This window comes from Anomalospiza imberbis, chromosome 2, assembly GCF_031753505.1.
Source record: "Anomalospiza imberbis isolate Cuckoo-Finch-1a 21T00152 chromosome 2, ASM3175350v1, whole genome shotgun sequence".
In the NCBI taxonomy this organism is placed as follows: Eukaryota; Metazoa; Chordata; class Aves; order Passeriformes; family Viduidae; genus Anomalospiza; species Anomalospiza imberbis.
The window spans coordinates 5,451,032-5,478,426 of record NC_089682.1 but is presented as its reverse complement, the minus strand read 5'-3'; the positions used below and the strand labels follow the sequence as shown (position 1 = coordinate 5,478,426).

The 27,395-nt window shown below is 45.7% G+C and overlaps 2 protein-coding genes across 4 annotated transcripts in view; both read right to left on the bottom strand.

Annotated features, from left to right (window-relative positions):
• Positions 1-2,094, bottom strand: part of PKNOX1 (PBX/knotted 1 homeobox 1) — a 42,278-nt gene extending 40,184 nt beyond the window's left edge. The window contains exon 1 of one of the 3 annotated variants that reach the window (XM_068179635.1): positions 1,946-2,094. The gene's annotated coding sequence lies outside the window, so the exon portion shown is untranslated. Of the gene's footprint in view, positions 1-268; positions 424-1,945 lie in introns of those variants that run through there. The other 2 variants (XM_068179637.1, XM_068179636.1) reach the window with 2 other exon arrangements.
• Positions 2,095-18,996: 16,902 nt separating this feature from the next.
• Positions 18,997-27,357, bottom strand: NDUFV3 (NADH:ubiquinone oxidoreductase subunit V3). The gene is made up of 4 exons (XM_068179634.1): positions 27,228-27,357; positions 27,054-27,129; positions 22,892-23,851; positions 18,997-19,270 (listed from the first exon to the last, which is right to left on the bottom strand). The coding sequence occupies exons 1-4, from the start codon at positions 27,276-27,278 to the stop codon at positions 19,113-19,115; spliced, it is 1,245 nt and encodes a 414-aa protein (XP_068035735.1). The 5' UTR covers positions 27,279-27,357; the 3' UTR covers positions 18,997-19,112.
• Between the last annotated feature and the right edge of the window lie 38 nt (positions 27,358-27,395).

The following is a 27,395-nucleotide window of genomic DNA, read 5'->3' as shown; positions in this document are numbered from 1 at the left end:
CCACAGCACAGGCAGCCCATAAACAGATTATATCCCACAGAGGACGGGGAACAACCTGTGAGTGTGTGCACGGTATGGAGAGCAGCAGGGTGTGTGGATAGCCTGAGCCATAGCTGTTACAATTCTCCTCATCAAACACTCTACGCTAGGGAAATTTTGTGCAACAGAATGCTCGAGAACAAAATTAGGAACTAACTAAATGTGCACTTTTTGTAAAAACTAAGAAAGGTTTTTTTTAGTTTAAAAAAAAATTAAATAGTTAGCGTACTTTGAGAGTGACCTACAGCCTCTAGCTCTTCTCCACAGGATTTTGGCCCAAGTGTTCTCCAACATCCAGAACATAATGCCCATGTTCCCTGCTCCTGGGATCTGTTAATGGAATGCACACACAGCCTTTTCCAAAGAGGGGCAAGGCCAAAAAATGGATCTTGCCTGGGCAGCACTCAAGCTGAAAAAAAAAAAATCCAACAAACCAGCAACCCATTCACTTTTAAGGGTCCCATAGCAGATATAGTGTCTTGCATTAGGAATAATTTATTTACTGCCCCATCCCTAGAAGTGTCCAAAGCCAGGCTGGACACTGGGGCTTGGAGAAACCTGGGATGGTGGAAGGTGTCCCTGCCCATGGCAGGGGGCTGGAACAGGATGAGCTTTTGGGTCCCTTCCAACTCAAAACATTCGGGGATTCTCCCTCCCTAAACCACACCAGTCATTTATTCAGACAAAACTACAAAAAGGGACTAAAAACTTCAGCAGCAGCAGATTAAAAAAAATAAGCAAATACTGTGACCCGTCTCTAAAATTACACTACATATCACCATTTAAGACTAAAGAAAATATTTAATAAATTATTTAAAAATAGCAGTAAGCTATACAGAGAATTATCACACCAACGTGTTAACTACTTATATTGTGATATTGCTAATTGACGGACTCCGGGAGCGAAGCAAAGCCATGGACGAGACCCGGGACATGTGGCTCACTGAGGCAATAGTTGGGGATAAAACCAGCGCTTGATTTATTATTGTTTACACATCCCCAGCAGGGCCTCTGGGCAGTGTCAAGTCTCAGCTCCTAATTGCGGCCGCGTAAACACCCGGCAACCCTCGGCCTGGCTGTCGGGAAGGTGTCTGCTCACAGCCCAGCCGGGAGACCACGGGGTCACACCGAGAAGGAGCCAGAAACGAGGGAGAAACCCGAACCGGCTCTGCGCACACCGGCCCGCCCGGGCTCCGCTTTCTATGAACGCGGCGGGCGGGGGGAGCATCCCCCGAAGCGGGGCTCATCTCCGCCTCCCCTTCCTGCAGTGCCCCCGGGGCAGGGCAGGTGTGCAGGGGGAGAAGGATGGCAGGAGGCCGAGGAGGAGAGCGGCGTGCAGCTGCCGCGGCGGTGCGGCCCCGGGGGCGAGGGGCGGCGGCGGCGGAGCGCCCCCCGTTTCGCCCCCGCCTCCGAGGAGCGGCCAGCACGGCGCTGCCCCTTTAAGCATCGCGTCGCCTCCTCTCCCTCCCTCCTTCCTTCCCCCCCCATCCCATCGCCCCCATCTCCTTCCTCCTCCTCCTCCTCTTCCTCCTCCTCCTCCTCCTCCTCCTCCGCGCGGACCCGCGCGCGCTCCCGCGTCCCCTCCCCGCGCGCGCCCCCGCCGGGACACAACGGGCGCACGGCGGCCGTTCCAGAACCTTCCTCGCTTCGCTCCCCCGCCCCCCCCACCCCTCCCCGCTTTTCCCCTCCTTCCCCTCCCCGCGCCCGCCACCGCCCCTTAAACCCCCCGGTCCGTGCGAGCGGCGGCGGAGCGCGGGTGCCCCTTTCTCCGCTCGCCGCCGCCGCCGCCGCCCCGCTCGCCCCTTCCCCAGCCGCTCTGCCGCTTCCCCGGTGCGGCCGTGCCCGGGCGGCGGGCGCGCCGTGATGGACGGCGGGGCTGGAGCGGGGTTTGAGTGACAGCGCTTACCTCGGGTGCCAATCTTCGTCACACTGACAAGCGGCTGCAGCAATCGGGACCCGCACCGCCGCCGCGCGCGTCACCGCGCGCCGCCGCGCCCGGCCAATCGCCGCCCGCGCCGCCCCCGACGCCACGGCGCGCCTCATCAATATTCATCGACCTGGGGCGGGGCTTGGGTGCACCGCCCCTCCGCATTGGGGCCGCCCGTCTCTCCCTCATGAATATGGATGAGAGGGCGGGGAAAGCAGTGAGGGTGAGGCCACGCCCCTCGCTGTGTGTGAGGCGGGGGGACGAAACCATTGCTGGCGGTGGGGGGAGGAGGGAGGTACCAAGCGGCTCCGCCGTGAGGGGAGAGGCTGCGGCCGATGTGGCGGGTTCGTGCCGCGTTCCCTCGGGCAGCGCTTGATGCTCGCCCTCGGGCCACCTCAGGGCTCTGCTGCCCGGGCTCGGGAGAGTCCCTTGCCTCGGCTGTTGGAGCTGCGAGTCCCCGCGCCGTGTGAGGTGCTTCCGGGAGCCACGCAGGGCGGGCGGGGGTCGCCCCGGGGAGCCCCGAGTGCGGGAGCCGCGCTGGAGGCTCCTCACAGGCTGTCCCAGGAGCTTCTCCTCCGGCCTGCGTGGGGTGAAAGGGCCCGGCTGATCCTTGTGACCCTCGCAGCCGCAAAGCTGCGCCCCCCTGTTCTCCCCACACCCCCGAACTGCGGGACCGGAGTGAGGGCGGACCTGCGCTGTCCCTCAGGATCCTGCCCACGGGTCAGGCGCTGCTCGGGTCCTGCCATGCCCTGAAATAAAGATGCTGACCACGCATGGGGGTTTTTTATAGTGAAACTCCGCTTGGGAGGAACCAGTACTGTCATAGCTTCCTCCCCCATGAGTTACCGCTGTTAAATATTCCCCCTTTTCCCAAACCGTTCCTAGGTAAAGGACAGGAAAGTGTCAGGAATGTGCCTTCAGGCGGGTGCCTTGTGGCCGTTTTGCTGTTGGGATATTTAAAAAGAGACTGCTGTGCACAAGGGCTGGAATGCCTTGGGGTCGTGCACGGTGACGGATCTGTCGTTTTCACCTTGTTCTCATTCTCAAGACTTCTGAAAGATCATCCCCACGTCACCTCGCTGGCTTTGAGAGTAGAGGTTTGCAAGAGGGGGAAGAAAGCGACACATAAAAAGCAAATCTCAATTTAGAAACTCTGTTTGAACCCAAAGGAGTATTCCTTTCAGGTCCCTCTGCAAAGCCACCACTGGGAATCTACTTGCTTGTCCTGTACCCAGTAAACTGGGAATATCCTACATTTTTTTTTCAGGTTCCATGTCTCTCCCTGGTTTAACAGTATCAAGTCAGCTATTTTTTTGTTGTTGTTTTGTTTTACATAACACTTTCCCGGGCCAGGCCACTTTTTCAAGATCTGGCTAATAGTTTGGCAACAGAAGCAGCTTCTCAAATGTTCCTGCACGCCAGGCGTGCCCGCAGTCCTCTGCGCGACACTGTCACTGCTGTGTCAAGACCCTGCTCAGCCAACACAGTTGCTTCAGGAATCTTGTCACCCTGTCCACACTGCCACCATTTGTCCGCTGACAAAACAGTTGCTCCATCCCCTCGCCAGACCGCCCGGAGCCTTCTCAGGAGTTCCTTTTCCAGCCATTTTCCCCTGCACAGTCAGAACCACGTGGACATTGGGTTTGTGAGCAGAGAGGGAACTTCTGCCCCAAGCAGAGAGGGCAGAACTGAGCTGTGCTAATCCAGAACGCTCCTTTGGGTAAATCATGGCTAAGTGTTAGTGGGGATGATTTATTTAAACAAGATTAGGGAAAAAAAACCAAACAACCATCTCTTAGTTTGTCTCATTCATAAGAGCCTCTTTCTCTGTTTCCGCTCCTGTGCTGTGTAACAACACCTTTCATACAGTTCCTGTGGCCAGGACGGCTGCTTGTACCACAAGTTTCAGCTCTCATTATCCCTGACACATTCATTAGTGACACATTCACTAAACAGTGCTTAAAATTAACTGCTTCCCATGTCCAGACCTGCCTCTTCTTCAAATTTGATTCTCCCTGCAACCCCTTTGTTCTCCTTCTGCCTTGCCTGCACTTCTTTGGATGGGAGTTCACTGATTTCTTCTGAGAACGAACAGATTAAATTTAAACTAATTTACTTTCTGTTTAATCTCTCCTCCCAGTGATCTTCAAAGCCTTTCTTGATCCCTTTTCCAACTTGAATTTTCTTTTCTCCTCCTGCTTACCTTCGCTTTTCCTTTCCTTCCTGGCTGCCACTTTCTATTCCTGAGCTCCCCCCTTATGCACAACAGGTGTAGAAATTCCTCATCTGCTGTTTCCCACTCACCCCAGTAATCCCATATTTTGGTTGCCTTTGTAGTTAAAGTTACTCCATCCATTACTCTCCTCAGCCTCTTACTCTTTTTGTGATTTCAGTAGCTGTTTTAACTCCCTCAATCTTAAAGCTTGTTATCAGAATGAAGAAAGCCCGGTTCCCTCCACATCTGTGCCTCGTGGTTTGTTAACCTTAGAGTGTAATGTGCAAGTTTTAACTGAAATCTCTTCCAAACTTGTGATTTATTTAAGGTTTCTCTTTAGTCAGTGCATGCTGTTGCCCAAAAGTTCCCGCCGCAGATTTTCCATGATTTGGGGAGAACATGATACATCCTCCCTGCTCCACAACTTATTTTCATGAACGTCGCAAGAACTAAATTATTCTGTCAGCTTTAATCCTGTCTGGAGTAAACCAGTAGATTCAAACATTATTAAACAACATGGATACACCCTCAGATATACCTCTGCCTACATGACATGAGCATGTAAACCTCACTCCCACAAGAAAGTAACCTAAAAATCATTCCTGATCAAACTTGTGACTTCCAGCTTACTGAAAGCTCTGATCCCACTCACTGTCAAGGGGTCCCTGCTTTTCAATTTGTCTTCAGTCATCTCTGATACAGCTTCTGCAGGCTTAATTTTTAAAGGTTAAGCTTAATTTTTAAAATATCACAGCTGAAACGGCTCCAGGAGATGAAGATTTAAGAAAAGCTCTAAAAATTACAGGACCCTTGAGAGAAGCCGGAAACTTGGAAAACAGGAGCAGCAGGGGAAAAAGAATGAAGAAGTAACTGAGATGAGTGGTCCAAAGACAAACAACAAAAAATCTCAACAGAAAGAAACAGAAAGAGAAAGGACATGTGCCTTTTCTTTCTGTTTCTGATTGTCCAAACAGTGTTTTCCCTTAGTTCTGCAAAAGAACAAGGATCCAATCCATAGGATGGAAGACAGCACTCCTGAGGAAACTCTCCATACTACAAATCTTATAAGGATTATTGCAAAGCTGATGATGGTTTGTGCTTGGAGCTCCCATTGGTATGGGAGCACTCGCTTCAATGCAGTGGCAAGAGGGCTGCTTTTCTTTCTGAAAAAGCAAAAGCCACATGCCAGGGTGAATGAAATGTCACTTTAATACTTTGTAATACCAAATTACAAATGCATAAAAATGGGGTTTGACAAAATTCAAATAATAGAACACTCATATTCTCTGTTACCTTCTTCACATTGTACATATTAAATAAAGTTATTAAGTATAGCTCATTATTTAAAGCGTGCCCAGATAGGTTTGTGGGGTCAGGACCTTACCTGACTACGCAGAACAGCCCCCAGTATATAAGAGCACTCCTCACAGCTGGCACAAATAATTGCACACATTGAGCTATTGAGATCCTGCCTCATCAAATGAGACAAGCACTTTCCCAAATCTCTTGTCTTAAATACACTTTCAGTATCTATTTAGGCACAGTAGGATTGTGTAAGTGTACTGGAGGGGCAAAACTCTATCCTGCATACAACTGCTAGAGGAATTAAGCTTACTCTGACATCCTTCAGCAATTACCACATTATGAATATTACAACTGTGTGCAAAACATAACATTCACCTGCATTTAACCTATTCAGATCACTTCTCGTGCCTCTTGACTGTGTACATGGCAACTCTTTCATAATTAAGCTTTCAAAGGCAACATTTACGTAGAGGTGAAGGGATGGGCTTCCATGCAGGTGGCAGTAATCTGTACTCATAACTTGTGGAATAAAGCCTGTAATTGCAGTGATAAGACTGGAATAATCTAAAGAGAACAGGGTTTCCCACAGAGTTTTTAAGTGTTGATCTCGTGACAATGGGAGGCCTCTACAGAAAACCAGTTTCTCCTTTCGTCATTCCAAGGGAATAAAAAAGATGTAGCAAGACACGTCAACATCTTAGATGTCCTCTGGCTGTTTGGAGAGCATTCCCAAGAGCAGCCTTGGTGTGCCCTGTTTGCAGGCACAGCACGTTCACATCTGCAGCCACAACTTTACGTGTTATAGGAGGAGCCTGGAAAAAACGTGTGATTTACTTTATAGTGGATACAGCTCTTAAGATCTTAAAGCCGAAATTAATGAGTTAACTCAGTCTAAATAAATGCTATTGCTTGAACTAGATCATGGAGATCTGCGTAACTCGGCTGGGAACACTCCCTCTGGAGAAATTAGGAGCTCATGTCCCACAGCAGGACTTGGGCTCAGACCAAGAGCTGGCACTGCAGTGCAGCACTACTGCAAGGAGTTTCTGTGCAGGGACCAAGGATGCCATCCTTTGAATCAGCTGTTATGGGCTCGTGTTTTTCTACTCTGTTCAGTAGCAAAACCAGCCTACTTAAAGCCTCCTTAAACAAAAGGAAAAATCAGAAATGTCTTATTCAATATTTGTCCTCATATTAAATCAAATTTGAATTTTCCAGAGCTATACATTAGCTGAATCACTGGCTGCACACTACTCACTCCATCTGTTTATATGGTTGAGTCACTGCATAACCAATATTTTAACACGTTACTTGGAAAGAATTTTGGGTGATCTGGAGGACAACCCCCCAGAGCTCTGTAAGATAATGTTCCCTTCTCTGTTCCCTTCCCTTCTCAATACTCTACTCATTGCTCCCTTTCTGCTACCAAAAAGACGTTAATTGGAACAAACAGCTATTTTAGGAATAAAAGCATGGCTTCCACTTAAAAGCTGAAGATTGAGCTGTGATGTAGAAATCCACAGTCACCTCTCTGTGTGCCATGTCTTGCCCTGGAAACTGTGCAAGGAGTTTCATGGTGATGGAACAAACATCTTTCACAACCCAGCATATCTTTTTTCCACTTGAGATACTACAAACAGGTTATTTTCTGAGGGTAAACTGTCTGTTTTTAACAATGCTGAAAGCTGAGGGTATTTTACTGTTCAAAGTTTCTTCCAAAATGTGCTATATGTAAAAAAAAAAAAAAAAAAAAAAAAAAAAATTACCTCTGTGTAGAGGGTCAGGAGGGTGGAAGAGGCCAAAAAACCAGCGTTGAAAAACAGAGTCAAAAGGACAGAGGTGGAATTGCTGATACACATTTTAGTTTACGAAAAACATAAAAAGAGAATATTTTGTATAAATGTCACCATGGAGGACTATGAATGCATTAATGTTATTCTGGGAGTTGAGAAGCAGAAAGTGAAACCAACTGAAATAAAAGAAAACCAGTGAGACTAGTTTTACTTTTCAGACCAGGGGTTAGATCCAACTCTCGCAGAAGCTGGTGGAACAATTCCCACTGGCTTGAGCAGGATTTGGATTCAGCAAAGTGAAATGCAGAAAAAATCACCAGGAAGCACTAATGAAAGGTTCTCAAACACTGCTCTACAGAACACTTTCTTCAGTCCATAGAGACGTGACTTCCCTCTCCATTACTCATTTACTTCCAGCTGCTTTTATGGGTTTCTGCATTTTGGAGCTCTGAAGGGCTGAGAGGTGTTGGTAACCAGGAATGAGAATGGCCAGCCAGCAGAGCCAGCTCTTTTGGAGATGGAAGAGGAAAGAATCCGATTGCTGAGCAAATAGGGAAGGAATAAAGAAGGGACTATCTAAAGGAGCAGAAGGCCATTAAGCTGAGAGGATTAGGTGGCCTTCAGTGAGGATTAGGTGCTTTGCTGCCTAATGCGACTGTCTAGCCAAGCACCTGAGCTCCCAGCACAAAACAGAAGCAAAGCTGAGCCCCACACAGACGTCTGCACGGAGCTAAAAGCAAATAGGAAATGCCAAGGGCAGAAGCCTTCCACAAACATTCCCCTTCTCGTCTCTGCCAAGGTGGGATTTGTGGAAACTACCACGCACCCCCACCCCTGGGGTGAAGGTAGCCAAGCCCACCTCTGATGGTCCGCACTGCAGCACTTGCACCATCCCCTCCAGGCCCACATGCACACTGACATCCCAGAGCTGACACACATTCCTACATCTGGTTGAAGCCCAGATTTTGGAGCAGCCAGGCCTCTGGACCAGGCTCTGGATCAGCTGATGGCTTATGTTTGGGGCAGCATTCCCAGCAATACTTTCAGGCTCTTCCTCAACACAAGGGGCTGCTGTCATCTGGGTACAGGGACAACACATGCATTTAGGTTGGAAAAGACCTCCACAATCATCACGTTCCACCTTTATGGATCGCACTCTTGTCAGCCAGAGCAAAGCACTGAGTGCCACATCCAGATGTTTCTTGAACACCTCCAGGGATGGGGACTCCAACACCTCCCTGGGCAGCCCCTTTGCACTGCTTGGCAGCCCTTTCCATGAAGAAGTTCTTCCTGATGTCCAACCTGAACCTCCCCCGGTACAGCTTGCACCTTTCTGAATCAAAAGTTGCAATCAGACCATATTCAATGGCCGTCATGTTCAAAGGCCACTGGCAGACTTTTCCTCCATTAATTCCTTTATTCCCATTTTTGAACAGACTGCAATTCTATAATGTCCTTTTGCCTGCCAATAAGTCTCTCCTGGAGTCAGATTACCCAAGTCAGCCTTTCCTCACAAGAAAGAGGAGATACAAGAGACTTTCTAGACAGTTTTTCTAAGATTTACTAATAAGAAAGCATTCTAGGAAAGAAAGGCTGTGTCAACACCTTGCAGAGCAGTAAGGTACAGAAATCCCCATACTGGCTTTGCATGAAATAGCTTTGGATCTGGAAGCAGCAGAAGAAATACCAACCTCACGCTGTGCCCAGGTTAGCTGGTGGGCTGGGAGGAAAATTGGCTTGAGAATGAATGCTCTGCCAGCAAGGCAGTGCTGCTTCTGGGATCCAGGCTTGTATCCCTGCTAAGCTCTGCTCCTTCCTCTGAGGAAGGCTGGCCCATTCGGCCCTGGGCTGGGGATGGGCAGCACGGAGATGCTTTGTGCATGGCATTCTCCCAAAGCTCTGCAATGCCTGCAGCTACAGACCCACCTCCTCCATGGACCACCAAAGTGGGCAGTGACTTTTCAGCCCTTTTCAGTTTGCAGCGTCCTATTTATTTCCCAGAGCAGGTGCAGAGAGACTTAAGCCTCCTTCAGTAGAAGGAGTACATGAAACCCCACAGACCACAGACTGTAGGAGGCTGTAGGGCCTCCTGGGACAGGGGCTGTGCCCATCTAGCACTGGGATTCTTCCTCATCACACATCATATTTATTCATTGACCAGCACAGAGAGCAATGGAACAATGCTCTGTAGGGGGACGTTTAGGTTGGGTATCAGGAAAAAAGCTTTTCACCCAGAGAGTGGCTGGGCACTGGAACAAGCTCCTCTGGGCAGTGGTCACAGCCCCAAGCCTGACAGAGCTCAAGAAGCCTTTGGACAATGCTCTCAGGGACATGGTGGGGTTCTTGGGGTGCCAGCTCACAGCTCCATGCAACAGCCAATGCAGCCCTGGAGAAGAGAGCTGATAGCAACTCATTCCCTTTTACTCATGTAAGAAATAAGTCACAGCAGTATGATTTTTCTTTTTTAAATCTAGTAAGTAAAGTTCATGTAGACTGCATCTCTTTTCTAATAATCTGTCTATTTTCAAAGAAACAAAGAATCCCAGAATGGTGTGGGTTGGAAGGGACCTCAAAGGTCCCCTTGTTTCACTCCCCTGCCATGGGCAGGGACACCCTCCACTAGACCAGGTTGCTCAGAGCTCCAGTGAATCTGGTCTTGAACACTTCCAGAGGTGGGGCATCCACAGCTTCTCTGGGCAACCTGTGCCAGGGCCTCACCACCCTCACAGGGGAGAACTTCTTCCTAATATCCAGTCTAAACCTACTCTCTGTCAGTGTGAAGCCATTCCCCCTTGTCCTGTCACTCCACACCCTTGTAAAAAGTCCCTCTCCAGCTCTCTTGTAGGGTCCCTTCAGGTATTGGAAAGCCACAATTAGGTCACCCACAAAAAAAAAAGCATATTTTGATAGCTTTACTGTCATAAATACAGCATTGATCATGGGCAGAGAGACTACACTGGAATCAGCAGAGACCCTTCAAAAGGTGCCAGAAACAATACTGCTTCTGGCTTTGCAGGTTCATAGAGCAGGGCCAGCACTGCAGGCCATTTCATGACTAAACCCTGCTCTCCTCTCCTCTCCTTAAGTAGTTTAAATTAACACAAAAGGCAGCAATGAAATCCACCCTTAATTGAGAGGTGACTCTTGCTCTGCCCCCTTCCCATTTCAGGGATTTATAATTCAGCTCCCTCCAGGGTTTGCTTCCCTCAGTTCTACTTTCTGACAACTATCACCAAACCCAGTAAAACTGTGCTTTTGTTTTGCACTGCCTTCTCCAATTCTCCTCTAAAAATGGTCATGCTTTTGCTTTTCCAGTCACACAGGAATCAAAAAGCTGTTTCAAACCCAGCGTGTTTGTCTCAGTACAACATCCCACATATAAAACGTGTGCCTACTTTGCATGTCAGTCTTCATTATTTTCTTTACAGATACAGGGAAACAATCATGAGACACTTAGCAGATTTTTTTTTCTCAGTGCTTTTTCAGGATGCTGGCATTCCTTTGGCTGCCAAGGAAGACATTCTCTGACTCCACAGTCTCCACAGGCAGCAAGCAGCTGAGCTCCCGTGCTGCACAGTTTGTGCAACAGACTGCCTTTGCATAGTGAGATTCAATCCTGTCTGCTTTTAGGGACATTCTTTCTTTTTGAAAACTTGGGAACAAAGTTTTACATTATCAAAGGTTTGGTGTTTTGTGTTTTTTTTTCCCCAGTTAGTGTAACACAAGCTGCATGTAGCCAGAATCTGTGGTGACTATAAATTCCAGCTGCTTCCCTGGTCAGTGCAGTGGTAGGATGCTACCAAGGCAGTTAAACATGGAAAAATGGAAGCTTTCAGAACCTCCATTTTGCTGTCATACCTAGAGCCAGCCTTGCCCCTTTCTCATCCTCCCGTTCCGTTTTGTATCATCACCTCCACTGCTGACAGTCCTTTTTTCAATGGGAATATCACAGCTGCAGCCACTGCCAGAATCTCTTGGCAAAGGAGCTGCTCTCTGAGTCAGAGCCTAATGCCATTACAAGGTCTGCAACAGCTGCAGCAGTCAGACATCTGCAAGTCATTTGAACATTTTATGATGAATAAAAACTATCCATTACATAGACCTATACATTATATATTAACCCTAATACTTATTCAGTTACACTAACAATAACCTTTTCCCTCTGCATGCTGTAAACTTCTTTGGCTGCAGCACTTGGTAACAGAGATACTCAGAGCTCCAGTCTCGTGGAGCAGTCCCTGTGTACATATTACCTAACTTTTCTACCTATTTAACCATGAAATGATGGAAAGAAAGAAAGAAAGTGAATGCAAAGCTATAAAAACTCATACCATGCATAAGGAAACCATTTTTATGTAATTGCATGAGACCGCATACAAACGGAGAGGATACAAAACCATGAGAAATGCAGAGGAAGAATGAGAACATGGACTCAAAATGTATAGTGAAGAGATCTGATTATGATATGCACAGATCTCAGACCCATCCAGATGTCTCCAGCCAGCAACCTGATCCTCAACACTGCAGCCAAGCCATTTGAAATCTAAAAAATCAGAATAGCAAAGGTAGAGGAGCAAGGCTTATGGAAAAAGAAAGTGGAGTTGCAAGTGGTTAAAATCCTTTAAAATAATAACGACAATAAAGAAACATAAATGTGGTTTCATGAAGGAAATATATCCACGGCCACAAATTATGAAGTCAGCCCTCCAGGACTCTGCATTCCTCATGCAACCTGCTCCACACAAAGAGGTGTAAAATACACTCACCGGCAGGGTGGCTTCAGGAATGGAGCCCCGTGTGTGATTCCCTACCACTGAGTCCTCTACATGTGTACACTTTACAGCACTAAATGCAAACTGGGCAAGACATACCTCTCCCTGAGTTTCACCATAAGAGTTTTAAAGAGACAAGGCGAAAGTCTGGCATGACAGAAGTTACCATAATCTCTCCACGAGGTTCCTCCAGAGCCAGAATTTTCCTAGCAATCCATATGCGTGTCTATGTGATTTCATGTTTGTTCATTTGTATCATTTGCAAACTCTTTGGATTCTCAGAAATGCACCCCTACTGCTTCCCATTCACATTTAATCTGTATTTCACGTGGCAGTTTGGTGCCTATCATAAAACCAGGACTGCTTTGGAAGCAGAATGTCAATTAACTTCCACTTTCACACCAAGTTAAATGTGTGGATTAATAAACTGGAGAACAGTGTAGGTTTAAGTAAGAATCAGCCATTAGAATTGCCTTACAGTTAGAAAAGTGACTTATAGGAAATGTTTTCTTGACTTGATCTGCTTCCTCTGTGCAGTCAGAGGCCAAACTGTTTATTTTATTGGCAATCCATCTTTATTGCTTGTGTTGGCTTTAATGTTTCCATTCGGACAATCCACACATTAAATATGAAAAAGGTCCTAATATCCTAAAATCCTAATAAGTTTACAAACCATTCATTTAAAGTGGATTCAAAGGGAGTCCAGCAAAGTTCTTTTTTTTTAAGGGTCAGAAAAGCATTACATTTCCAGGATGAAAACCCACTTTGCCTCTGACAGATGGGACACTTTACTCAACGTGACCAAATCCCCGCCATCAATTTGCGGAGCACCTACCTCCCACAAAAATTTTAAAAAAGGGGAAAAAAAAAGGGAAAATCCTGGCCCTACTGATGGCAAAGATAACTTACCCAGCGTGACGCAATGATGCCTTTCTAAGTCAGCAGCCAGCCAGCTGTCTCCCCGCTGCTGCTCCTGCTTTTCCCATGCTCCGGAGGAGCGGGGCTGGAGCGGCCAGGCCACTCGCACAGCCGCTGTCAAGTCAAAGGGCAAGAGCAAAGCTTAGAATAAACACGTTGTTTTCACCCACTCGCTTGAAGTGCTGCCAAATCTCTAAACATCAGCGCACATAAATCGGTGAGGATCGCGGAGCCTGAGGCCCGAGCAGCAGCTGGAATCTTGTAGCTGTTACCTGGAATCCTAACGTCCGAATAAACAGCTTCCCCATTCCTTGAGGCTACGTGGAAAATCTCAAAAAGCACAATCGTAAAAGTGCAGCCAACACCAAGGAAAAGAACCCCCAATTATTTCTTTCTTTGGTTCTCTTTTTTTACAGTCATCTCAAATTTGCAGCGATGGAAGCAGAGGGGGGAGGAATGGGGTGTCCTTTTGGAGATCTTTAAAGATGCTGGTTTTCCAAGACTGTGCAGAAGAAAGCAGCCATTGATTCTAGAGATAAATACTGAAGTTATTCAGAGGGGAGGAAGACTGAAGATAAGCAGCTCTGGGCCCAGCAGTAAAACCCAAACAGCAGGAGCTGAGCAGCTGCAGGAAGGGTAGACTGGTTGATTTTTCTCAGTCCAATGGTGACCTTCAAGAGGCAGAAGTGGGGCAGAGTAAGTTCTTTCCCTGAACTCTAAAATTCAACAGCTTTGAAATGGTTCTTCAGCAAGGACTTGAGAGAAAATGCTCCTTCTCCACATCCAGCTGCCAAGAGAGAAGGAGCTGAAAAACACCGATTTCTTATGGCAAATGGGAGGGTGATATAAAAGATGGAGTCCATTGACTGGTGTCCAGAGACAACAACCTGGTATGAATTCCAGCACCATTCCACTTCCCAGCAGCTGGATTTCTCACCAGGGTGGATTGCTGGTTTTGGACACCTCCCCATTTTTTCCTGTCTGTTAACAGAGTTCCACTAGTAAGTATTTGGAACAGTTGTAAAGCTTTTTTTGTATCTCAACGGCCTTGCCATTGCCTGAATGCAGTTTCAAAATCTCTGGCATTTCTGCCCAGCCTATCTGAAGTGTATTTTTGTCACGCTGTTAATAAGCACTGCATCTCCTGGGAGAACCTCAGCTAGCTCAGAGCTCTTAAACAATGTGCGCCCCCAAGACAGAAGTTGTAAGGAAAAAATGTTTCCCATGTTTTACTCGTTTTTATTCTGGGTTGCTCGCTAAATAGATGTGTTGTACAAAGAGAAAGTTGGGACCACTAACTCCTCATCTATAAAATAAGGATGAGAACCTAAGGAATTATGCAACTTGCCAGGCAGCCAGAGGTCTCACAAATGATCCAGTCCAACACCTGAGTCATAAGGACCATCCTTGCTCTCAGTTCCTGCATTTTCCTACTGTATTCTGAGTTTCTTTCCAGCTCCCCTCACATTTCTCCCAGTCCTTAAACTATAGGATACAGCTCACTTTTAGGAATACCCTAGGAGAGTTTGGGAAACATCCATGCAGTTCAGAATGGCCTTGTCTGGCATGATTTTAAGCTAAATTAAAAATAGCATGGAAGATGCCTTTTGGAAAAGGATAACCTGGAAATGAGCAGTGGAAGTGTGGAGGGTTGGTGCTCTCCAGTCCATTTCCAAGTCTCCAGGGAAGAGTAACTCTTGCTCCCTTCTTTGAGGCACAACGTGAGCATTTGTGTAGCACAAGGTGTGTCATGGCTTGCACGTTCCCTCTCCCCTGCCAGAGAGATGCTGTCTCACATTTTAGAAACCAGTTGTACCCCCATGGCCAAATGGAATAGCAAGAGCACCTCATTATCATGGACAAACATGAGACAGAAACAGAAAACAAAGCAAAATAACAACCAACAATAACCAAAAAGCAAGCATAAATAATCTACATTAGCTCATTTTTTACATTACTGCTTTAGGAAGTGTCTGTTTGGGAAAGGGCATTGCCATTTGAACCACATTTGAACCACATTGCAGACTGACGTAACAAAAAGAAGCCCACTAAGAATTTTAGGTGTTGCTTTTAACAAAGACATGTGGCCTGGGCTCCGTGAGTGGTAGAAGTTAAAATGCACGTAGGCCGTATTCTGTGATGCTACGGATTTACAGAAACATGTTCCTGTCAATCTGTTTTGCAGTTAAAAGTTTGTAAAGGGGCCAGGAGAGACCAAAACAAATTTTGAAACTGACTCCACACACTGAGCCGAAGTTTTTGGGATATTTCATTATAAATACACGTCCTTAAACTTATATCTCTAACTATGCATTGATACATTCTACCCCAAAACTGCCACATATCCAAGACTTCCAGAGGTGGGTATGAATTTCCAAGTGTAGTTGAATGTGTGTAGGCAAAAAAAAAAAAAAAAAGGAGCTCAAAAATATTTGTAGATTGTATTAGGAGTGATCCAGAACTGAACACTGAGGCTAGTATCTAAGCACTGAAACCATAGAATCATAGAAAAATGTATTTACAATTCCATTAAAAAGAGCCACATGAGAGGAGAAGGATGATCTGGAAACTTGGTGGGATATTTTGTTTAAAATCCAAAGAGTTTAATTGATGTTACTCAGGGTTGAGAGGATCTCTGGTTATGGAGTCAATCACTCAGGTGTTACAGAAGTAACCTGGTCTGAAGGGACAATAAGGGGGATTCCTGCCTTTAATCACCTCTTTGGAGGGTGCAGAAAAGACAAAGCCAGGCTTGTCAGAAATGTGGAGTAAGGATCAGCATCAGGAGACAAAAAAAATCCAATTAGACAACAGGTAAAGGCTTTTTGTTTGTCTTTTAAATCCCAAGAGTGTCAAAATGCTGGAGAAGGTGACCAGAGAGCCTGCAGGATCTCCATCCTTGAGTGTATTCAGAACTCAGCTGGACAAGGTCCAGGACAAGCTGATCTAATTGCAGCTGCTGCAGAGCAGAGAACTGATCACATCAGGATTTCCAAGCTCAGTTTGCACAATCCTGATGTTATGATGCTACACAGGATACTGGGAGCGTTTTTTTCTGCTCACTCACTGCACATCAGCCACTGACTGGACCCACCAGGAATTCAAACTGTTTGGAACAGACAAGCAGTGGCATCTCTTGTGGTGAGAGAAAAAACCTGGGGCAGGTTTTTAGGGCTCAGTGGATGTGTTTAAATCTCATTTCCCAATCTGAAAGAATACTTGGAAGAGATCCTTAGATATTTGAGTTCTCATCATGACTGGAGGACACAGGAAGCCCCAGAAGGAGCAAAAAACTCTTGAACTTGTAATACCTAAAGCTGTAATACCACAGGCTGTGTTTGCAGTACCACTGCTGGACCTTGGATTAGTGGGTTTCCAATGGCTGTCCAGAACCTGCTGGCATCCCAGTTACTTTGAAAGATCTAAGTGTGAGAAAAGGATGAAAAAAAGCAATTTTGTTAGCAGTTTGCCGCACTTAAAAAAAAAAAAAAAAAAGACAAAGTATAAAACCATCCCCTTTGATACGGAAAGTGGTTGCTTCATCTTTTCAATGAGAGGAAAGTCAATTCTAATTTCCAGATTTTCTTGAACCCTCCCAGTAATGCAACTTACATTGAAAACCCCACTTCTGAAGTCTGTGCTGGGCCTGAACAGCTGGTTTTCACAGTAACTAAGCTGAGACTTAATTTCTTTCACATTTGAGGTTTTCCAGGAATTATGTTAGCATCCTGGATTATACATTCTTCCAAACAAGATCCCTGACTTATCTAAAAAGTGCCTAGCACAGCAAGACAAAGTTACTAATGTTACAGAATTTGAGCATATTGTGTCACATCCTGCTTGAAATTTAAATGTTGGCATATGACTCAAGCACAGCAACATCTGATAATAGCCAAGGACAAAAATATGAAGCCTTTTTCATTGAAATCCAGGAAAACACAACAGTGGGAAAAAATTCTTGGTGCCTTCCTTGCATAATCTGCCTTCCCAGGGCAGACTGGTTCACTGAGCAGGGCAAACCTAAGACATGCACCACAAGAGTTACGAGGTTTTTTAAATTCCAGCTTCATTTTAGAGGTGCAGAAAGATCACCAGAAGACGCCAAGGCAGGGTTACATGGATAGAAAAGGCATCCACCATTAATTTTTGCTGTGATCATGAAACAAGGGTAGCAAAATGCCCGTCCCAAAACCAGATTAGAATCTCCTTAGTTAGAAATGTAGCTGGGCAGAGGGTGGGAGTTGACTGAAAGCAAGATCCATTTCTACCTCAACCCACTCCTCCTGGGCTGATCCAGTCCCCGTTTAGAACACCAACCCTCCTGAGAAATAAAAAGGGCACGAGGTGAGCAAGTCTGACTCCCAACAGCCAACAGTGACAGCTACTGTGGGCAGGCTGAGTAAATACACATTTCACTTTTACTGCGTAGAGTCTGACAATTTGCAGCCTCCTTCTGCAATCCCAGAGCAGCTCAGAGCACAGTTCAGCACCAGTGCAGCTCTGAGCTCTGGGGCTCAGGTTACCACGTGGAGTCTCAGGTAATAACAAATCACAGCAGCGTTACTGGGGCCTCCTGTGGGCCCTTCACAAAGGAAGACCCTGATTCTTTCATGTTTTTACTGTTAGCAGCAAATTTCTCTCCCTTTTACAAGTACAGAGTACATGGGACCATTGGTGTCTCCAAGTGACTTTCTGCTCTTTATTCCTCAGCACGTGGATTTATACATTAACAGATTTCTAAATTTCAGTTGGAGTCACTAACATGCTCTTTATTTTTTACAGCACAATAAAATTGCTTGCCAGGGGTTTCTGACTTAAAATTCTACACAGCAAATTGATGTAGGCCTCTTGATCCTTCTTACCACATTTTTGCCAAGTTACAATATAAAATATCTGCTCTGCTAATTGCACCCAGGGATTCACATCCAATATCCAGATAGACTCCTAAAGCTGACTCTGTTTTCCCTTTGATCTTGCCTGGTCTGTTGCTTGAAAGAATACAGACAGGTGATGGAAAATGCTGGAGTTACTGCAAGAACTGCTTAAAGGCCAATTAACTCCAAAAAAAGCCCAAAATGAACAAGAAGCCAAAATGGAACTAAACCCACAACAGCTGGTGGCCATCAAGGCAATTTTCCCAGAAGGCAGAAGACTGTTACTAATAGGATGGAAATACAAAATTTACTGAGACCAACTGTAACTGCTGATAACGTGTATTGAGAAGTGCTGCATGGCTCACATTTTCTGCAGAGCAAGACTGAGGCTGGACAGCAATTTTAACTTTTAGCGGGGGCAAAAAAAGAAGTGGGAAATTAAACATACCCCCAACAATTAGTACCAGGAGCTGTTTTCACCCTTATGGTATTTTCATCACATTTGAAAATATTCGTTCAAGTGTTTCTATCCACAATAGGTTTTTTCCTCAAAGTTTAATCAACACAGTAAAAGTCTATTAGGAACTGCCCACTGAGATTCTCTTACATTTAAAATTATTTCAATTACTGCTGAACCTGAATTTTGGAGGCCCCAACAGATGATTAAATAAAGTTGTGTGTTCTGTTCTCCCTTTACAAGAGCAGAGGTTTTGAGATGTTTCAATCACATTACATAAACTTGCATTCCTCCACTAACACAAAACATTCACTCTTGCCACAGGAGACAAACACTTCTTGTGCTGCTCCCAGCCAATGATTTTAACTCCCAAATCCAGAGTAAACATTACCTCTTCAGATCTGGGAACACATTTGTGTGCACAGGAGCACAGCCCACTGCAGTGCAGTGACACCACTACCAAATTCAACTCCAAAGGAGCTGGATCCCACGGGATTCTTGGACGTGGTCCTGTAAGAATGGTCAGTATCTAAAGTGTGGAGACACTGAAAACTCAGGACTTTTTTACACTATCACCAAATAATATATATGGAGAGGTAGAAAAGATATTTTTATTCAGTGATGATTCATTTGCAGTTCACTCATAAAAGTCAAGAAGTGAGGCACTCCAACAGCCAGGAAGAACTGTTCAAAAGCCCAAGGTATTATGCCTTTATTATTTATTATCTGATTTCAATTATACAGATGGAGCAACAGTGCTAAAGAGAACAATTCACCATCCTGCCTGGGTGTTTGCTGTAAGTGTGGCGCTCTCAGTGCCTTGGTGACGGCCTTCCAGAGGATGGCTGAGGCTGCCTGTACTTTGCGAGGACAGCGATATAGTCGTGAAAGGTGAAAGTGTGATACTCGTGGTGCTGCAGGTTCTTGTAGGTGGAATTATCAAACTCCTCTGGAGCAGGCTGAGCTGTCTCTGTGAAAACAAACAAGAACTGGTGACTATGAGGATGCCACACCAGAGGACACACTGAGTCAGCCTTCATAAATTGTCAGATCCCTCATCCACTCAACATTTGAAAGAAAGAAAAGTCAGCAACTTTAACAAAAGGAGAAGTCCAGCTGGCGCCTGGTCTGGCAGCATGCAGTGGGGAACAGGGATCAGCACAAGGCATCTCGTACAGCACAGGTTTTAAACCCAAACCACCACCTAATGCTGGGGGTGGACAGGGCAGAACATTCCATTTATCTCTGGAAGGCATATGTCTGCATTTCCTGTCTTTCTCATATTTGCCTTGGTTTTCATTCCAGCCAGAACAGTAGGTGACATTCTTAGCAAACCAGGAGGGGCAAAGGAGCAGTACAAATGATGTATCATCCTGTCAGGCCACGAGATACAGCTCTCAGAACTGCTTTACAGATGGAATTTTTGCCATGGGGAGAAGCAATGGAATTAGCAAGATCTCCACCATTTAATTTCAAATGTGGTTATACCAAACAGTAATCTACCAAGAGCCTTTGATGTAAATTTCTTTTCTTGTAAATATAATCTTCTAACTGTTGTATTAGCTCTCCTTCAAAAAAGAATAACCCAATAAATTTATTTAGAACTCCTTACTTCCTGTTAAAGCCAACATTAATTCTTATGCTTTTAGAATATTATGCAAATCTAGGCAGTATCATTTACATAAAAGGTTCCTGTTACAGGCTGATTTTACAACCAAGCAAATTGCAAGAAATAAAACTTTACTCCCAATATTGATTTATTCTTGTATACCCAGAGTTTTAACGACAGAAGAAGACACGCAGTGTAGTGAAAAGCTTTGTCATATAAATTTGTATGTGGTGGTTCAGGTTAGATTGTATTAAGCCCTTATTTTAACAGGTCCATCTACAATAAAAACACAAGAAACCGAACACCAGGATTTCCCTTTACTTATGACATAATTACTGCAGTGTGAAGCTATCAGATTAAGAGAAATATCTGTAGCATTTAGCAAGGCTTGCTTGTAAAACTCAAGGTAGTAAGTGATGGTTTCAGCAAAACATGACAGGAAATATCTCTGTGCCTACTGCTCACCTCTCCTGACACAGCTCACAGGAGATGAGATCCAGAGAGAAAAGGCAGATGATGCTCTTTGCTGCAAAGAGCCCCAAGAACAGGCAAGGGGAGGCCAGAGTAGCTCAACCTGCAAAAGCCAGTTGTTCCAAATTCAGAGACAGATGTGCAGGAAGAGAAGCAGATGGAGCCTTGTTCTTCCTGCCCAAATACACTGCACTTGGCTTCTCAAAGGAAAAATTTATTCCCGAGTTCATCCTCCCCACACTTCATCCTTCATCTCTGCTTTACTTCTTGAAAAGCAAGCACTTCTTGGGATGCTCTTCTGAAATGAATCACAGGCCTATTTCTGAGTTCCCAGCTACAACTTTGCTCCTCACTCAGCAGTTCAAGGCAGCAGTTTTTGCTGACTGCTCTACAAAGGGATGACTTCACCTGAACATCCAGGTTTGCACTGAGAAAAATTATTTTCACATCTTTTGTGTGGCTGCCACAGAGTTTGCAGACTTAAGGGCACAGGGGCAGGACAGAGGTGGAATTACAGGTGGTACAGTCAGCTGTGAATGTTGAACAAGGAAAAGCAGTGGCTGTTCTCAAAGAAGCAAGAGAGAACAAGATACATCTGGAGACAACAGAAAAAAATAATGTTTGAGCATCTAGAACTCCACTGTGGATGAATGGTGAGAAAAGCATCATCTGTAGATAAAAACAAAGAGCCCTTCCCAAATTGTTGTTATTTTTAAAAGCAAGCTTATGCTGTTGACTGCAAATCAAAATATAATTTGCAAACAGTGCTGCATTTCGGTTTTTAAACTGCAGAATTATTTAGGTTGGAAAAGACCTCTAAGATCAAGTCCAGCACAGAGTGCCACTTCCAGTCATCTGAGTTGCCATCAAGGAAGAAGGTATGGAAACAGACGAAATTATGAGCCAGCTAACTCCTCAAAGAGAAGGCAGACCTTTTACTCAGCACCATCTCCTGGAAGCTGACATACAAATGCAATTATTTTGTCCCTTCACCTGGTCAGGCACTTCAGAGTCACAGAATGGCTGAGGTTGGAAGACACCTCTGTAGGTCAGCTGGTGCAACCCCAAATGCTCAGGCAGGGTCAGCTATAGCAGGAGGCCCAGGGCCCCATCCAGACAGCTTCTGAGCGTCTCCAAGGATGGAGAGCCCACCACCTCTCTGCGCAACTTGTGCAGTGCTCTTTCACTCACAGTAAAAAAAGTATTTACTGATGTTCAGGTAAAAGCCTGTGTTTCAGTTTGTACCCACTGCTTCTTGCCCCATCACTGTGCACCACTGAAAAGCCTTACCTCTCCTTCTGTTATTTCCACACGTTGATGATGTTCTGTCCAAACCCTCTCTTTCCTGGGCCGGGCAGTCCCAGCTCTCTCAGCCTTTCTTCACAGGAGAGATATTCCAGTCCCTCCATCATTTCAGTGGCACTTTGCTGCTCTCTGTCCAGCAGCCCCACATCTCCCTTGCCCCAAAGTGAACCCAGTGCACCTCACCAGGGAAGGAGCTGCAGCTCCCTCAGCCTGCTCCTCCCAGGTCACCCTTGGTGGCCTTTGCTGCAAGGGCACGTTGCTGGCTCACATTCAATCTGCTCTTCCCTTGGCCCCCACGGCCTGTCCTGCAGGATGATACCCAAGCAACCTGACAATTAATGCTGCTTTTACTTCCAAGCAGGCAAATTCTTTAATTCATAGAAGCAATGAGAAGAGGGGTTTCAAGAATGGCAGATTTATACTGCCTAAGATGAAAAGCAGAATCTCGACAGATCAGGACAGAGAGACATCTGCTAGTGAGATACACAAAATGAGATCAGCAGGACCATCAGTTAACAGGATGGCAGTAACTAAGAAGGGTAGGTCAGATAGGGAAGCACAGCTGAGGAGATGATTACGTGATGCACAGTGGTATTTCTTGGAAACACCACTGTCTCCTCCCCAGCTCTCTACAAAACTGACTCACGACATCCACATGAGTTGCAACCTTCCAGTCCCAGAATCAACAATGCCTGTTTCTGGCATTACACTATGATTTCTCAAAGTCTTCTGAAATCTGAAACATTGACAGCTTGAAAAAAACCCCATCAAAACAAAACCCAAAAAAACCCAAAACAAAACCAGAAAGATGGCAGGGTTTAAGCAAGAATGAGATGGCACCAAATTTGACTCATGAGAATGGCAGCTACCAAATCCTTCCAAGAAAAGAGAAGAATGAAAACAAGTGTTGTCATATAAAACCCATGATTTTGCTCACAGTGGAAACAATTTTGTTTCCATTTTATAAGTAACTGTTTTATGAAACTATAAATACAGAGAAATGAAACCACTTCCTTTCACAGCATAGCTGGAGACTGAGTATTACTGACGGCTTATAACAATTAGCAATGAACAATTTATCTTCCAGAAAGTCACTGCCACTCTGCCAGCTTCAGTACAAAGATCAGAGAAGATGTGGAAACCCTTTAAATATGTCAAACCCTAGCCCAGACGAATCAATACAGTTCAAACAATTTAAAGCTGTACCCTCAATTGTGCTGCTTTCTCCAGCCTGGAGTCCTGCTTCCTGCGTGGTCTCCTCCTTTGCTGTGGTGCCCATCACCAACGTTGTGCTTCCAGAAGTCTCTTCCACTTTAGGAGCAGTTACTTCTTTTGCTTTCAACTCTTGTGCCTCCTTCATCTTTTCCTTCTCTCCTCTGGACAGCAGATCTTGCTTTTTGTCTTCCTGAGTCACTGCTGAGGCTTTCAGCTGAATAGCTGCTACCTGGGTTGCAAAGGACTTTTCCTCCACATGATCAGATTTACTAGCAACATCGGTCAGGTCCAGACTTTTCACCACCTGTGGTTCTAAGACCAACTTCTGTTCTTTTGGAAGGGATTTTACTTTGGGATCTCTTGCTTTGGATTTTGATGTTTCCTGGCTGACTGATGTTTTAGAAAATTTGACCTGCTTTACAGAAGACACATTAATTTCTGGTTTGCGTGGCAGCTTCTTAATTCCGTATTCTCTGAGGGATTTCTGGGACAATTTCTCTTTTGCCAGCACTGATGCCTTTACTGCTACGTTCTCAGAAAAGATGGCATCTCGTCTGGGAAACTCAACTTTAGTTTTAATGGCAACTTGTGAACCATCAACATTTTCATCCTCTGAATCTGAGCTAGAATCTGACTCTGAGCTGGATGAAGATGAAGTCTGTTCCTCAGCTAACTCTTTCCTCAGGCCTCCTCCTGTTGCAGGTGTGGTGAGGTTTTCCTCCTCATGGGAGGAAGCAACTCCTCCTCGCTGAGGAAACGCAACCTCAGTTTTTCTTGACAGGGGCATCCTCGTGTCTTCAGCAGGCTTTGCAGCTTCCTTGAGGGTGGTACTAGAAATGCTCTCACCTTTGTCTGCAGACAGCAGGAGAGAGCTAGAAGACAACATTTTACGAAATTCAACTGGTGCCTTCGTGGCAAGCAGCTTGGTGCTTCCCTGTGGTGCCATTACATCTAGGAAACGGCATAAAGAGGATTATCATCATTGTATCTGACATGATTATTACTGATCTTAGTCACACAGTTTTAACTTTCAATGACAATCTGGTACAAAAATAAACTGAAAGTAATTATAATGCTAAATACAGGCATTGCAAAGCAGAAAGTTTTTAGACTAAGTTAAAGGAACTGGAGTTCTACTAGCACGTAACAGTTTTTGCTGCTGCGATGCCGAAACTCAAGAGATAAACCCTTATGTTCCTCACTTTGCCAGACCCCTCCAAGAGCTGGTTTTCCCTGTGCTTCGACGCTGCAGCACTGGAAAAGCTCTGCAGACACTTCCCTATCTCAGGTGAGCATCAGGATGGCTTGTCAGCCAAGCTCTTCAAGCGCTGCTGCAGAGACAGCGCTGGTCTGTGAACAAGCAGAAGCAGAGACACAGTAAAGAGACACAGCCACAGCTGCTTGCAGAGTTATCCTGGAAGCAGAAGGGAGGGATGACTCCCAAAAGGAAAAGCAGCAGAGTAAGAGATACCTGAGGCCATACAAGTATTACTTGTTCACTGCCCACGTGAGCTGCCAGCTGAGGTGTGCCCCCAGAGCTCAACACTATTTCCCCAAGACCTCATCTCCTCCAGGCTTCACTTCCTATTGCTGGTTTGAGACCTCTTTGTTAAAGAGGTCTTAGAAGATCTCCTGATTCTTCATGTTTGTTTCTCAGTTTCTTCTCCCTCGTGGACACCTGCATTAAGCTGAACTCTCCAGACAAGGAACCATCAGTGGAAGGAGAACGCAGCAATTTTCAGGTCCTTTCAGGGAATACATACTATCCCTTGGATGCTTATTATCATCCTCAAGAGGCTGAGCAACAGCAAATACCGTTGTGGTTACGGAAAACAGGAGGTCAAGGAGGACTGGGAGCACATTAAGAAGATTCACCATGGCTGAAATTTGCTATAGCAAAGCCAACTCCATTACAAGTTGCACCACTTCCAACCAGCAGCAAAATTCAACAGATTTCCAGCCCATTATGCAGATTTTTCGGCAGAGTTTGGAAATCCAGATCTACTTTATATGCCCATAAACTAAATGCAGCTTTCCCCTCACTGGTATTTTATGGTAATACCCTGCATGATTTAAGGAGTTATTACCATTAGTTCTGAACAGAAGCAAGACTTTAGCAATGTCTAAATGAAAACATCACAGAAGAGACAAGCGCGTGAAAATAAAAGCAAAGTATTTAAGAGTTTTTATCACAACAAAATACAATGAAGAAGAGGTATCAAGTTAACAGGTATTATTTTTAATAATTTCAAGCACATACTTCTCTTTGCCAGACTGAAGGTGCAGGATGGGAAGGAAGGGCAGGGGGAGGCAGGAGGATGGGCAGCCACCTTTGGAAGAGGTCTGACTCCCTGCACAGACTGACCCAGCCAAACAGCAGCCTGGAGAAACTAACACGTGAGGAAGCGTCACTCAGGATGGAAGAGTTCTTCAGAGAGGCACAGAGAGGTTAAACTAACACAAGAATGGCCAAAGGGAGGATAGACAAGGAAAGCTGAGCAAAACCTGAAGTAGTATTAATGTTAAAACATCCTAAGAAACCAAGAAGGCAGGGAAAATTCAACGTGACCGTTAGTTACTGGAATAATACTTTCAACAGTTAAGTCTGGGTAAGTGGAAAAGATAGATTTTATGATTAAAAGCTGAAACACCCAATACAACTGATCCACTTTAATTAGGGTATTTCAAACTTTGCACCAGCTAATCTGTACGTGCATCACTTGGCCAAAAGAGCAACACCTCCAAATCAGTCACGGAAACACCATTCCCAGATGTGTTCTTCCTGATGCCTGGAACATCAGCATCATTCCCAGCATGTATTTAAAGGCTGATCACACCCAGAGAGGTGCCGGGCAGAAATGACAGGTCTATTTCCCATCATTGACTCTGTATGTAAAGATGACCATTTTATCAAAGCAAGGGAAATTTGCACATCCTGTTCCAGCCAGAATCTGGCAAAGGCAGCTGCACCCTATAGATCTCAATTAACCTGGAGTGTTTGCAGGGGAAGCACCTGGCCTAAGAGGGCTCCTGCAGGACAGTGAACCCAGAAACTGATACTAAAGTGCATCTCAAACACACTTAATGCAAAAAAAAAAATCATAATAAAAACCAACTTGCTGTTCAGTCAATCTGTGCAGTGAAGGCTTTCTCAATGGAACAGCCAGGCTTTTATTTACTTTGGCACTTAAGAAGGTGGCAGAAGTCTGCCTTCAACTGCTTTCAGTGATCTTTTCAACAGCAGTCAACAAGTCTGATGGCTCCTTCATATGGTTCCACGGAGCTTTCCTGTTTCAGCACCTGGATCTGTAATTTGGGACAGGAAACCTCACTGAACCACTGAGCCTCCATTTACACAAACAAGATATCAGTCTCTGAAATTTACATTGACTTTGGTCAGGGATAAAAGGGGTTCAAATACTCCTCAACGGAGGATGCAGGGCAGCATCCAAACCAAGGTTTGCAGATCCATGGGGCAAAAAGCATTATAACCAAATTTAACACACAGGGCCATGGCAGCTTCTTGCACCGCTGCCTGGAGCTGCTATGTGGGATATTTGGATTTTGGAAGTCCTTCTCTAGGTCCTTCTGTTTTTTAATCCTGATGACACCAACATTTCAAAGGCCAAGGGCGAACATCTAAAGTTAAAAACTAGATTTTGCACGTCATTAAAAACATTTCCAGGGATGGGACATCCACAGCTTCTCTGGGCAACCTGTGGCAGGGCCTCACCACCCTCGCAGTAAACCATTTTTTCCTGATATCTGATTCTAACCCTAATTTCTTTCAGTTTGAAGCCACTGGGCCTCGTACACGTTGAACAGTCTGACACCGCTCTATGCAGCCTGGCCTTGAATATTACCGTGAAGGTACACAGGAAAGAAGTGATAAACTCATAAATGTAAAACAATATACCGATACATGTGTATATATATAAGACCTATAAACATATTCCACACAGCCAGACCTTTACTTTTATTACTACACGGTACATTTTATCAGAAACCCTCGTTTACATGGCGATGACCTTTCAGTCCTTGTTTTTCCCAGCTCATGCAGCGCCTCTTCCGAGGCGTGACCCTTCCCCATCCCTCCTCACCCATTCCTTTTCTTGACACCCCGATACCTCTCACAACCAAACCACCCTCTTACTCTTTGGCGGCGGCGGCGGCGCCGTCCCGGTGCCCACCGGCTTCGTGCACAGCCCCCGCGCCTCCAGCTGCAACACCTGCACGGCACAACACAAGACGAGTTAACAGAGCGGGAGGAGATCCCGACAGCTTAGGCGGTGTGGGCGCAGGAAATCTCCCGGAGGAGCCCCTTTACCTCGCGCGTCACCGCCCTCCCGCCGCCCCTCAGCGCCGCGGCCGCCGCCATCTTGCCCGGAGCCCTCACGGCGCCCCCGCGGCCTCCCGGTGGGCGGGGCCGGCGCGGGGTGACGTCAGCGCGGGGCGCGGTGACGTCAGCGCGGGGCGCGGTGACGCCATCGCGCAC

Bases quoted from the DNA above. Each gene is read 5' to 3' on its own strand.
- NDUFV3 (XM_068179634.1), bottom strand. From the start codon at position 27,278: ATGGCGGCGGCCGCGGCGCTGAGGGGCGGCGGGAGGGCGGTGACGCGC. The intron at 27,130-27,227 runs GTAAAGGGGCTC...TGTGCCGTGCAG, and splicing joins GGAGGGCGGTGACGCGCGAG to GTGTTGCAGCTGGAGGCGCG. The intron at 19,271-22,891 runs GTACAGCTTTAA...TTGTTTTCACAG, and splicing joins AGAAAGCAGCACAATTGAGG to AGACAGCTCAGCCTGCTCCA.